The sequence below is a fragment of the Bos javanicus genome, chromosome 7 (assembly GCF_032452875.1).
Source record: "Bos javanicus breed banteng chromosome 7, ARS-OSU_banteng_1.0, whole genome shotgun sequence".
Lineage (NCBI taxonomy): Eukaryota > Metazoa > Chordata > Mammalia > Artiodactyla > Bovidae > Bos > Bos javanicus.
The window spans coordinates 15,397,412-15,411,102 of NC_083874.1; the positions used below are offsets into that span (position 1 = coordinate 15,397,412).

Here is a 13,691-nt window from a genome sequence, read left to right on the forward strand (position 1 = left end):
AAGAGGATGATCAAATAGTTAGCTTGGAAACCCCGTTAATAAGATTAATGATCACTAGAGAAAGTAATGGGAAAATTCTGAAACAAGGTGGGCCTGCCTGACTTATTATATAGCAAAACAGGTCACTTAGCATCAAAGTCAGACTGGCTTGCTTAATGATAAAAGCAAGCTAACAACAAAACCATGCAACACGAGCATGGGGCATGCCCCAAAGCAATAAAATAATGGTGGCATGAGACCCACATCCTGCCCAGTGAGCTCACTGAGTTAGGAACCCCCAAAACGTGTTATTTGGCCCCTAAGATGTGCTCTTTGCACCATGCCCCCCAAAACAATAAAACAACAGTAGAAAATAAGGCCTACAATCTGCCCAGTGGTGTCATCAAGTTAATGACTCTACAGTCAGGCTCTGTGGACACAAAAAACTATCATTTACGGGAAGGTGACTTTTCAAAAAGAAGGAACTTCATTGTACTGAGACCTGAAAATATTTTCCAGAAGTGCTGTGACAGTCCTGGCCTGACCACGTAGGGAGGGACAAGTAAACCTCCCTGCCCTACCTGGGGGAAGACAGATAAGATTTTCTCCCCTTCCACTCTCTTCCTCTGACTATAAAAATGTAACTCACTGAGTACCCGGGGCAGGCAAGCATTGCGCTGCCCACTTGTGAACCTTACAAGCGTCCCTTTCTAAGAAATCACTTTTTATCTATCACTTTGCATGCATGCTAAGTCGATTCAGTCATGTCCGACTCTGCGACCCCAGGGGCTGTAGCCTGCCGTGGACTGTAGCCTCCTCCGTCTATGGGATTTTCCAGGCAAGGATACTGGAGTGGGTTGCCATGCCCTTCTCCAGGGGATCTTCCGGACCCAGGGATCAAACCCAGATCTCCTGCATTGCAGGAAAATTCTTTACCATCTGAGCCACCATGGAGGTCCCCAGAGATCAGCCCAACTAGAGGCAGCCCCAGACCAGAGCTTCCCTGTCCTGATTCAGGTTCTGCAGCATCACACACGGCCCTCAACCAACTCTCCACTTGGCTGTGATTCAACTGTCCTCTTCCTGGAAACTCCATTTCACTAATGGAAAGAAAAGAACCACAGCATCTGGGCATAACAACTTTAATTTTTTATTTTCTCGAGAAAAGTGCACATCTTTATGACTGAACATCTAAGAACGGCTTACACAAGGAGAACCACACCCAGAATATAAAGGTCTAGAGCTCTCTCCTGGTGTGTTCTGGGATCATGGAGGAGAAGTCACTTATTGGAATTAGCACTTCAAGACTGAGATCAAATTTCACCCCTTGTTTTGTTTTCAGTGGAGCTGGGAGAGAAACACACAAGAAAATGATCCCCAGAGAAGCCAAAGAAAAGTAAAACAAACATAACCCCAAACCCCAAAAGGCGATCATGGCAATTTCCTGCTGACATTGGAAAGACAACTTGAAAGCAAATAAGAAGGCACAGCAGGGATGCAGGATACAGCCTCAAGGCACCTCCCCAGATCCCAGCCTCCCTGGCACCAGGAAGCTGTCTTCCCACAGCCTTTGGCTTAATCTTTGTTTGTAAACTCAACAAACCTCCATTCCCTCCTGGTGATCTTTGAGAACATCAGGTGCAGTTTTCCAGACACTGTCAGGAGTTAAACCTCCCCCCAAAACATCATAAGATAAAAACTGAACACCATTTTTAGACCAAACAAGAAAAATTCTCCTACATCATTCCTAGGCTTGAGAGAACCCTCAAGAGTGGCAGCTGTCTCAACTGCAACTTAAAGTTGAACTGCTGAAAAGTCTTGTGTAAACAGAAATCTTAGGCCAGGTCAGGTACAAGATGCAGCCAAAGCTGTCTTTTATCACACAGGCTATCACACAAGTCAGCTGGTCCCCTTGATAGTGACACTCTGGCCAAACGTTTTTTTTCTGGCAGCAGTTTAAGGAAAATGGACAGGCAAAGGCAATCTTGACAGGCCATGGTGTGTCTTAAGAAGCCTTTTTCTAGCTGCTTTAATTTCTTTTATGTTAAAGCAACTGACATTTTAGACTCCCCTGACCCAAACCTTCCGATAAGTTTCATGTGGTGTATTTCCAAGAACTTGTCCTTTTCATTGCAGTCAAGTTTGTTGGTGTACAAAAATACCCCCACTTTTGACGCTCTAAGGGCAGTCCCTGGTTTGGGGTGAACAGGGCCCTCTAGAAACAAATTCAATCTCCAGCTTCTGTAAAGGTAAGAACTACGTTAAACTGCACCCAGACCTTGCCCATTCCTTGTAGGAAGTAGCAGAGATCCTCAAGGCTACAGAAAGTCACTTTGGCAGCAGGGGCTGGGAGACTGGACAAATCACACACTTTGGCTGTCCTCACAGTGGAAAGTTCTGGGGTATCAGTGTTTCAGAGTTGAAAGAGGTACTGCGTCACCAAGGTTGGACTCAGGTGGGCAGGAAGGGCCACTGAGCGGAGGATGGGGCCAGGAAGGTGTCAAAATGAAGATCACGTCCCAGCAGGAGCCCCTGGTAGCTAGGGACGCCCAACCTGGTGGGCTCCCTGCTAGTGCCTCCATCAACCAGGGGGACTGTTCTCCACCCATCTGTCTTCAGCCTGCCACTCCCAAGCGGCATCTAGGAAATCCAAGTAGCAACAGCGGTTACCCAGCCCTACCTTCCCTGCTGCCCCTCCAGCCAAACCCCAAAGCGTTCTTTCCTGTGGCTCCTCCATTAGCAGGACCCCAGAGATAACATGGCTTCGGGAAGCCAGCCCTGTGTCTTCAAGGTTTTTCAAGTGGGAGGAGCCGATGTCCTCACATGGAGAGCCGCCAGCCAGTGCAGGCTATGCTACAGGAATATTGCTCAATTTCCTTTTTGAGCAGGATATGGGATGTGGAAAGACCTTGCTTAAAACATTACCAGCCAAACAGGGCCCGTGGAAGGCAGGGCAGGGCAGGAGAGCCTAAGCTTCTAACTCTGAATTAACTCCTGGTAAAAAGTCCTCAGCAGGAATGCATGATTCTCTGCCTGGCCCGGAGCAGCCCATAATTTCCAGAATTCTATTCTGGATCGAGAATGCAGTGGGTCAGCTGTAACAGTGGCAGGGTCGAGCAAATTCTGGAGAAGCTGAGAAGGCACTTCTGGGGTCCCTAAAGCCACGGGTGGGGGTAGGGGGCGATCTGGGAAAAGCCGCTTTAATACTGCTTTCACAGGCAGAAGATCTGCAGGTCAGAAGGGAGGGGTCTGGGAGATGCAAAACCACCACCCTGGTTCACAGGCAGAAGGTTCACAGGCAGACTGGGCGATCCTGAGAAAGGACCTGCCTTCCACATCTCCACGGATGAATTCTGAGATCCCTCCCACCAACTCCCCACTCCCACCCCAACTGCACGAGGGAGAAGAACCATCTCTGGCCAGCACACGAACTAAAATCAATGCCCAACTCAGAAACGGATGCGGATAAGTGGTTCTAACCCAGAAGGCATGGCGGTTGCCCCTTCACCAGGCGGAGTGGGACGCACCGTGTGCGTGCTCACTATCACCATGACAATGCCAGGAAGCAGCAAGCTCGTGCATGCCCCTTCCCCAGACCCTGCCCGCAGTGCAGGGTCTGGAGCCTGCGACAGGGGCTGCTTGGGCAGGCTGGTGGCCTTGGCCAGAGAACGCGCCATGCGGGAGTGGGGGCGGCCAATGGGAAGTTGGGGGCGCCCTGAGCTTGGAAACAGCCCTTATGGCTCATGCCTCAGTTACAGTCTCTGCCGAGGCAGGAGGGGGTGGGGTGGGGGAGTCTTCTAGCAGGGACAGCTGCTGGGCTGTGGCGCTGGAGTGTCCCCCAAGGCCGGGCCTTTCCCATTGCTGCCAGGACTAGAGCTGGGTTCCAGGGACTCATTCATCTTCTCGCAGATGACGTCCACCAGGCGCTCGAAGACCTGCTTCACGTTGATGTTCTCCTTGGCGCTGGCCTCGAAGAACTCAAAACCTGGAGGAATAGAAGATGGGAAGATGTGGGAATTCCCTGGCGGTCCAGTGGCTAAGACTCCGTGTTTCCACTGCAGGAGGCACGGGTTTGATCCCTGGTCGGGAAACTAATATCTTACATGTTGTGGCAGGGGGTGGGGAGGGTGTTTAAACATAATAAATGGCATTAAAAAAAAAAAAAAAGATAGGATGATCTGTGAAACCCTGGGGGGTCAGCGCCTGGGCTATGGCATCACACGAACCTGGGTTCCAAGCCCAGTTCTGACCTTCGTTCAGCTGAGACTCTTAGTCTTTCGGAGCCTCAGTTTGCTCTTCTGTAAAATGGGAACAATGATGCTGCTGATGTTGATAAAAATGTGTGACAGCAGCACTTGCCCGGACTACCTTGCGTATCTCTTTGTCACAAGGCAGCGGTGGCAAGAGTCTTACCCCAGTTAAGCGGTACTCATCCTCTATCCAATTTCTGCTGCACAGAAAGGCACAGCCAGGGTGCCCACAAAGCCCAATATTTATGTGGACCTTTTAAGCGCAGCCAAGTATTTCACATGTTCTGGAACATATGCTCCAGGTCAAATAAAACAGGACTGGCTTCAGCCCAGGGCTACCCAATCTGTAACCTCTGTCAGCCAGATAATGGCAGGTTTCGCAGAGTTTTAGAGAGCATACAATGTACGCAGTTCCTGGCCTACAGAGTGCACTAAAAACAGTAATAATAATAATAGGCAGTGCTTACGCAATGCTTACTGACAGGTACTTTTCTAAGAACTTTATGTAAATTAACTCATTTAAGGATGCTCTGGGCATGCGCAGTCACTCAGTCTGAGGCAGATAGTTTTTGTGGGGGGAGCTGGACCATGCAGCTTGTGGGATCCTAGTTCCCCAATCAGGGATTGGATCCATGCCCCCTACAGTGGAAGGGTGGAGCCCTAACCACCTGACTGCTAGGGAATGCCCTATGCTATTATAGCCCATTTTATAGATGGGAAAACTGAGGCACACAGCAGGAAAGTCACTCATGTAAATTCACACAGGTTAACACACTCAGGCTGCCTGGTTGAAATAATAACAGATTAAACATTTCTCGTGTACCACCTTGGGCCTCAGGAGGGAGGGCAGGCTGGCTGATTCCTTTTGGGGAAGGGGAGGGTGAAGCAGATTTGAATAGACTTTTAGCATCACAGGGATCATCATAACTTTTTCTCTTAAAAAAAAAAAATGTTTAGGAACTTCCCTGGTGGTCCAGTGGTTAAGAATCTGCTTTCCAATGCAGGGGATATAGGTTCAATCCCTGGTTGGGGAACTAAGATCCCACGTGCCTCGGGGCAACTAAGCCTGAGTGCTGGAACTACTGTGCCCATGCTCTGCAACAAGAGAAAACCCAGCGCTGCAACAAGACCCAACAAAGCAAAAAGAAAAAAAAAAGCTTATCCATTTAGCAAAAGGTGAGAGGTGGTACAAATGCTTTGGGGCCCTGCCCAGAGTTCCTGGGCTACAAGAAGGGCCCAGCAACCTGCAAATAGGGTGCACATGACTGTCCTTCCTGCACCCTGTGCCCCGGTTCAGGCTCCACCTGCTGGGAGCCATGGTCCCCAGTGTATCCCCATCTGCCGTTCCCAAGGTAGGCCAGAAATTCAGACAAATGTCCAGGCTATTCACACAGCACAGGGTGAACAGTTGGCCTCTATTCTAACCCTTGGAGAAGGCAATGGCACCCCACTCCAGTACTCTTGCCTGGAAAATCCCATAGATGGAGGAGCCTGGTAGGCTGCGGTCCATGGGGTTGCGAAGAGTCGGACACGACTGAGCGTCTTCACTTTCACTTTTCACTTTCATGCACTGGAGAAGGAAATGGCAACCCACTCCAGTGTTCTTGCCTGGAGAATCCCAGGGACGGGGGAGCCTGGTGGGCTGCCGTCTATGGGGTCGCACAGAGTCGGACACAACTGAAGTGACTTAGCAGTAGCAGCATTCTAACCTTTGTCATTATCATGCAGCACTAGATAAATATCATTATAATTAGTAAATGTATAATTATCCATCTATGTCTCCACTATTAGAATACCCGCACCAAGATGGCAGGATGTCTATCTGCCTTGTCCACAACTGCAGCCCAGGGCCTGGCACAGAGCAAGCGCTCAGAAACTACTGACTGAATGACTGATCAGATGGATGGATGGATGGGTGGGTAGAGGGATATGTGGATGAATGATGTGATTTTAGATGGATAGATGTACAGGTGGATGGATGGGTAGATGGGAGGATGTATAGATAAGTGTATAGATGGATGGATAGGTAGATGGATGGACGGAGAGATGGATATATAGATGAATGAATGGATGAATGTATAGATAGATGTATAGATGGATGGATGAGTGGATGGATGAATAGATGGATGAATGGGTGGATGACAGAGGCAGGAAACGACCTCTATCCTGAGCCTGGTGATCATCAATGTCACCCCACCGTCTTCCCAGGCAAATTTGGCATTTCATTAATCATGTCTAGCTCTGCCTCAAACAATGTTGAGTTTTTCTTCTTTTTTTAAGACTTAATTTTTGGCTGCCGCACACAACAGGATCTTAGTTCCCCAACCAGGAAACTGAACCCACATCTCCTGCAGTTGAAGTGCGGAGCCTTAACTACTGGACCACCAGTGAAGTCCCAGTTTGTTTTTTTTTAAATGCCTTATTTCTTCTAATTATGAATATTCACTAGAGAAACTACTGAAAAGTATCAAGTCAGCTAAAAATGTTGTGTGTAATCTCATCACCCAGATAACAACTACTATTGCTGTTTTGACATCTAGCTTTCCACTTAAAAAAAAAATATATAATTGTTGGGGTTTGGTTTGTAGTGGGTAGGAATATGTGTGCACACGTGTGTGGATTTTTTTCTTACAAAATTGGGGTCCAAATCCATCTCCTAACTTGTTGTCTGATATTTTAAACTTAATGGAAGAGCGGGAATCGCCCCCTGACCCCCAGGAACTAGATGTTTTCCACAAGAAGGTGTGAGCAGGGGACTTCCCCGGTGGTCCAGTGGTTAAGACTCTGCGCAGCCACGGCAGGGGGCAAGGGTTCAATCCCTGGTCAGGGAACTAAGATCCCTCATCCCGCGTGTTGCAGCCAACAACCAAAAAGGTGTGGGCAGCATTCTCAAGTATTCCAGCCTACAGCAGGGCCCCAACAGCTGACTCCCAGCACATCTGTAAATGGGACCCAGGCTCAGGTTCCTAAAACACAGTTGACAAAGGAGCAGAGTCAAACCCCAAACGGGGGACCTTCCACAGAACAAAGACCCAGTTTCTCCAACAGATGATGGCAAGAAAAAAAAATGAAAAGAAAGAGGGGATGGTTATGGTCCAGGGGTCTGTGAAGTTTCTCTGCAAAGGGTCAGACAGTAAATCTCTTAGGTTTTAGGCACAAACATCAGCAACACTTCACAGTCACGCTAGCTAACGCTTAGATGCAAACCACACATACGCAGGATTCTGTTAGCACTGCTTCATGCGTCATAACTCATTTAACCCTCCTGACAACCTAACCAGGTGGGGCTGTTATTATATTATCTGCCTTTCACACACGAGGAAGTGCTGGCCCAGAGAGCTAAAGTCACCGGTGCGAGATCACAAAGCCATCAAGAAATAACTGCAGTTAATGTTCAATCAGGGCCAGGATTTGCTTATTTAATCTAACAGTCCTATGAGGTAGATGAGGTTTTCACCTGTTTCCTAGATGGAGCAATGGAAGCACAGAGAGGGTAGGTGAGATGCCAAAGGTCACGTAGTTAGTGGGTTGCAGGAGGGGATTCTAGCTCCAGAGTCTCCGTCCTTAACCCGCCCTCCCTGCATAGTGCTTACATTCCCTCTTGGACAGAAAGTCCTGGGGAGGGCCTAGAATACTCCAGGACAAGATTTTCTTTTAGCTTAAACTTTGAATCGAGAATCCATTCACCTGATTCACAAAGGTAGGCTGAAAAGTTCCCCTCCAACCCTGGTAGCATCCCAGGTCACCAGGATTACTAGATCCTTCTGTATCTTTCCAGAGTTCCTTTAAGCAAACATCAATATACATCAATATACACCCTTTTTAAACGCTAATGCAGGGGTTGGCAAACTGAGCTGCAGGCCAATCTGGCTTGTTGCCTATTTTCTTTATAAGTATTTATTCAAGAACTAAATTTAAGTATATTGGGCCTTCTTGGTGGCTCAGTGGTAAAGAATCTGCCTGCTAAGGCAGGAGACACAAGTTCGATCCCTGGGAAGATCCCCTGTAGAAAGAAATGGCAACCCACTCCAGTATTCTTGCCTGCAAAATTCCATGGACAGAGGAGCCTGGAGGGCTATAGTATGTGGGGTCACAGAGTCAGACATGACTGATCGACTGAGCATGCGTGAACATAGCTGATTTATCATATTATGTGTTAGTCTCAGGTGCTGTTGCCTATTTGTGTAATTAAAGTTTTATTGGCAGACAGTCACACTCATTCACTGATGTATTATCCAAGGCTGCTTTCAGGCACAGCTGAGCAGTTAGACCCTAGGACTGAAAATATTTCCTATTTGGCCCTTTAAGAAAATGTTGGCAAGGGACTTCCCTGGCAGTCCAGTGGTTAGGGCCCCTCGCTTCCACTGCAGGGGGCATGGGTGCAGTCCCTGGTTGGGGAACTAAGATCCCACAAGCTTCACTGTGCAGCCAAAAAAAGAAAATGTTTGCTGATCCCTGGACTAAAAGCAGCAGCCATACCCACTATTCTGTAGTTTGCTTTTTCCACTTACCCATATATCCACAGACTGCAGAACATAAAGGATGGCCTGATCCTTTTACACAGCTGCATAGTATTCCCTCACGTGACTATACTTTATGTGTAGCTGCTTCCCCCACTGTGAGAGACTTGGGAGGCTGCCAAGCCTTCCCTCCTAATAACTGTGCTGTAATTTGATACACCCGTCACTTCCCACACGGGTGGTGTTTGTAGGATAAATTCCCAGAAACGGTTTTGCTGAGTTTGGGTTCCCAGGGCAGTTGGGCAGTAAAGGTTATCTGTGGGTAAATCCTCTGGAATTAAACGTAGCAGGTGGTATACATGCAGGTATTTTTCTGGGCAGATCTTCAAAGGGCAAAGTATTGGTGACTGGTTGGACCTGGGACTCAAGCATAGGGATGGAGGTTTGGTTCTGGGAGGTCCAGGGCCTGTAGCCCAGGTTGGGCACTGACCAAGGTCGTCGGCGAGCCTCCGGCCTTCCTCGGTGGGCACAACACGCTCATCCTCCAGGTCACACTTGTTCCCCACGAGGATGACCTGAGCGTTGTCCCAGGAGTAGGTCTTGATCTGCGTGGCCCTGTGGAATTGGAGGGCTGTGTTAGGCCAGAGATTAGGGTCAGGGAGAGAGGGTGAAGGTCAGGGGGTCAGTGGTCAGCAAGCACTCACCAGTCCTGCACGGCAGCGAAGGACTCCTGGTTGGCAACGTCATACATGAGCAGGAAGCCCATGGCTCCGCGGTAGTAGGCTGTGGTGATGGTACGGTAGCGCTCCTGGCCCGCCGTGTCCTGGGCACACAGTGGGGTCAGGCATCTAGAAGCCACCCTGTTCCCCACCCTACCTCTCCAGGTGGGCACCCCAGCCTCACAGCCCCAGTCTGATGACCAGGACATGGACCTGCCCTCACAGCCCCCGATTTAATGGGGAGAAATATGGGCCTGCTCTAGTCTGATGGAGGGGACATGCACCCTGTCCTTGAGGGGTTTCCAGTCTGAGGGGTCGGTGGCCTCTCAAAGACTTATTAAGCCCCCTATGACCTCATCTCCAAGAACCAACTTCATGACCACAAACAAGAACCACCTTGACCAGAGGGTACCACCTTGGTGCAGACAGTCTGATGCTCATTACCATGACAATCATTACCAGCAGGTGCTTTGGGAGCGCGAGCTTGACTCTGAAGAAGCTCAGTGGGAGCCTCCGGGCCTATCCCAACAGGGTACCCAAACCTCTTCCCCATTCGTCACCAGATCTTCTAATCCAGCTTGGGTTAGTACTGTCTCCCCCTCAGACCCTAGAGAGCAGGGTAAATCCCCCTCATCCTGATGAATTCACTTCATGGATAATACCCCTACTGCTCTTCACATCTACCCCAAGCCCTCTCCCCGACTCTGGATCACTGTTGCTGACCTGGGACCCCTCCCCACAGCCCTACACCCTCGCCTGAGCTTCCCCAGAGGAACCCCAGCCCCTGCCTGGGCCGGCAGACCCATAGACTGCCGCCTGGCCCACCCAGATCTGCAGCTTGATCCTCTTGTCATGGCGGTAGACTGTCTTGACCTTGAAGTCAATGCCCACGGTGCTGACAAAGGCGGGCGTGAAGGAGTCGTCGGCGTATCGGAACAGGAAGGACGTCTTGCCCACGCTGCTGTTGCCAATGAGCAGCAGCTTGAACATGTAGTCGAAGTTCTGGTCCGCTGCATCCCGCTGGCCTGTTGGGGGGTCTCCAGCTGATGCCATCTTGGCAGGGAGCCTCCTGGGATGGGGAGAGCTGGAGCCCTGCAGGGAAAATGACACCGGGAATGGTCCCAGTGTCTACACTGGTTGGTGTTGTTTTAGTTGCTAAGTCATGTCCAACTCTGCGACTCCATGGACAGTAGCCTGCCAGACTCCTTTGTCCATGGGATTTTCCAGGCAAGAATACCAGAGTGGGTTGCTATTTCTTCCTCCAAGCAATCTTCCCAACCCCAGGTCTCTTGCATCAGCAGGCAGTTTCTTTACCACAGAGCCACCTGGGAAGCCCATGCACCGGACCTGGGCTCAAATCCTGGCTCTGCCACTTGGACGTCAAGTGATCTTGGATGCGTCACTTGCCCTTGTGGGGCCTCAGCGTCCTCGCCTAGAAAATGGGGATGTTTGCCAAATGCAAGGGTCCAGGTTGGGGGTGCCTCATCGGGCTGCTGAGGAACCAGAACCTTCGGAAGGTGCAGGTGTGGACTTTGCCCCGGGGCGAGAAGCTGGCGTGGCCCAAGTGTGAGCTGGGGGTAGCTGGGGCTGTCAGCTGGATAAAGCCCCCCCCACCCCACCACCACCCAGGGCCTGGGTGTTGACTTTGGCAGGTGTTAGCCACCCGCCTGCCCCTACCCAGGCCAACTTTAAGTCCTTCCCTGAAGCCCATGGGGAGGGGGCTTTAAGTGGATACACCCCAGGGTTCAATGCCCAGTTCTACCCCCAAATGGGGCCTGCCACCTTCTGTTTGTCAAAGGGGCTGGGCCCATCTGCCTCCCAGGAAAGCTGACTCACCCCAGCCCAGCGTCAGCCCACAGAGGCCAGAAAGAGATGGTCTTCCAATCCAAGGAAACCACCCACCCCAGCCACCACCCTGACCACCTGGATGGGCCTTTCCTGTCAATCTGTCCCCACAGATAAGGCTGCTTCATCTGGGACCATGCACGCCCTCAGTCACTGCAGAGGCCTATTTTCCTAGCTGTTGTGGCTGCTCCCTGAGCCTCACAGGGAGGCCCCAGAAGGCCTGGGTGAATGTGGGGCAACCAGCAGAGGCACCCCTGGCAAAGCCATTTCTCAACTACCCCCTGAGGCTTTTATCCAGGTTAAAAAGGAGGACCCAGCCGGCCCTCCTTTCCTGCCCAGCCCTCTGCCCCACCCCGTGTTCCGGGAGAACGAGTTTGAGGAGGGGAAGGGAAGAGGCAGGAAGCCTTTCCCCATGCTAGGCAGGGCAGCTGGGATGGGGCCCCAACTCCGCCCCACCCTCAGCCCACCTGTCAGCCGGTCCCACCTCTTATCTTGACCATCTGGCGACTCTCCATCAGGCCAGGCACGAGTTAAGGGACCCCGGAGGGCTCGGTCCTGTCCCCCTCGTCACCTGATGTGGGGCGCCCCAGCCAGTGCTGGGGAGCTCCGAGCTTCCTCCATCACCATATGGTCACATCTCTTGTCTCCAGCTGGGCTTTCTGCCCCGCCCGCGCCCCATTAACGCTCCCGATGAGCCCAGCTGGGTAGGGGCGAGGGAAGTGGCGTCCCCCGCCGCCTGCCTTTGTTCCCCAGGACCCCGGCCCTCCCCCGCTAAGCCCCAGTCCCCCCCGGAGACCTGCTGGGACGCGGAGGCGCGGGCTGGAGTGCTCTCCCTCCGAGGGAGTCACTTCGCGTAGTGGGGGACGCTGGCTGCGAGGGTTCTGCCTCCGAACTCTCTGCGACCTGGCCCTGGTTGCGACCCAGACCCCGCAGCCGCAGACGCCGCCGCCGCTGCCAGCAGCCACCCGGATCCCGCTCCGGCCCCGCCCCTAAGCGGGAAGAGGGGCCGCTCCTGGGGAAGGGCGGGGAGGAACCGGGGCGGGGCTTGTGGGGCTGGGCGGGGGCGGAGTGGGACGGGGGAGGGGCTGGAAGTATCTCCAAGCGCGCAGCTAGCTGTCTGTTCGTGCCAATAAACATTTCATTTTAACCAACCGGACGTGGAGTTCCTACATGTGCACAGCAGCTAAGAGCACGGACTCTGGAGCCAGGTTCCAATCTCAGCTCCACCACTTCCAGTCCTTGTCGCTTTGGACATGTTAACCTCCCCGGGCCTCATTTTCCCTATCCATCATGTGGTCCGTCGTTAACAAGGGTGCCCACTTCACAGGGTTGGGTAAAGGTTCTGATATGAGTTTGTTGTTTGTAAAGTGCAGCGCCTGACCCTAAACTGGGCTAGACACCTTTTCCAAATACCTGAAGAGTTAACCCCCTCCTTTTATAGATAAAGAAATTGGAAATCAGAGAGGGGCAGGCCCTGGCCTGAGGCCACAAAATTTGATATCCAGGCCCAACTGTGGTTTTTTTCTTCAGGCCAACAGTAGAGAATCTGCATTTATAATATTCAGGCTTAGGATTTCTCTGGCGGCCACGTAGTTAAGACTCCATGCTTCCACTTCAGGGGGCATGGGTTTGATCCCCTGCTCAGGGAACTAAGGTCCCACATGTCATGTGGCCAAAAAATTTTTAAAACCAAAAATTTTTAAAGTTCAGGCTTTGGTGGATTCCTAATTCAAACAACTGCACCTGAAGCCACTTGCTGAACTTCACTGAGCCCCCATTGCTTCTTGGGAGCAATGTTAGCCACCTCCAAGGGCTACTGTGGATGAACTGAGGTGTGTGTCAGTCAGGAAGTGCTGGTATATGCTCAGTAACAAGCAGCCCCAAAGTCACCATGGCACCCAACATCCAAGGTTTGCTTCATTTTTTTAAATTGGAGAAAAATTGCTTTATGATGTTGTCTTGTTTTCTGCCATACAACACCCCAAATCAGCCATAGTTATATACATCAACTCCCTCTTGAGCCTCCCTCCCCTCCCCCAGTCCACCCCTCTAGGTTATCACAGAGTGCCAAGATGAGCTCCCTGTTATACAGCAACTTTTCACCAGCTATCTATTTTATGCATGGTAGTGTATATAGGTCAGTGCTACCTTCTCCCTTTGCCCCACTCTTTCCTTCCCTTACCGTGTTCACAAGTCCCTTACGTCCAAGGTTTGCTTCTCACTCACACTGATCATTACAAACAGGGGAAGATGTGGTGAATCAGGCACTGGCTTGTATACTTCTTCTCAAAAGTGACTTTGCTCACATTTCATTGGCCAAAGCAAGTCACGTGGCCATTCCCAATGTCAATGAGGTGAAAAAATACAATTGTCCTCTATGGATCAGAACCAGATACTATTACCATAATACATGCTATGTGTAATGGTTAGCGCCATGC

General features: G+C 51.0%; 1 protein-coding gene across 1 annotated transcript; it reads right to left on the reverse strand.

The window, feature by feature from the left end:
- Window positions 1–1,107: 1,107 nt before the first annotated feature.
- Window positions 1,108–12,250, reverse strand: RAB3D (RAB3D, member RAS oncogene family). Its single transcript, XM_061422227.1, has 5 exons — window positions 12,050–12,250; window positions 10,234–10,500; window positions 9,394–9,512; window positions 9,180–9,304; window positions 1,108–3,964 (listed from the first exon to the last, which is right to left on the reverse strand). Exons 2-5 carry the CDS (start codon window positions 10,459–10,461, stop codon window positions 3,777–3,779), a joined length of 660 nt encoding a protein of 219 aa, XP_061278211.1. The 5' UTR covers window positions 10,462–10,500; window positions 12,050–12,250; the 3' UTR covers window positions 1,108–3,776.
- Between the last annotated feature and the right edge of the window lie 1,441 nt (window positions 12,251–13,691).

Coding starts and splice junctions, on each gene's coding strand:
- RAB3D (XM_061422227.1), bottom strand. CDS start 10,461: ATGGCATCAGCTGGAGACCCCCCAACAGGCCAGCGGGATGCAGCGGAC. Junction 9,513..10,233: donor GGATCAAGCTGCAGATCTGG/GTGGGCCAGGCG, acceptor CTGTGTGCCCAG/GACACGGCGGGCCAGGAGCG. Junction 9,305..9,393: donor TTCGCTGCCGTGCAGGACTG/GTGAGTGCTTGC, acceptor CCAATTCCACAG/GGCCACGCAGATCAAGACCT.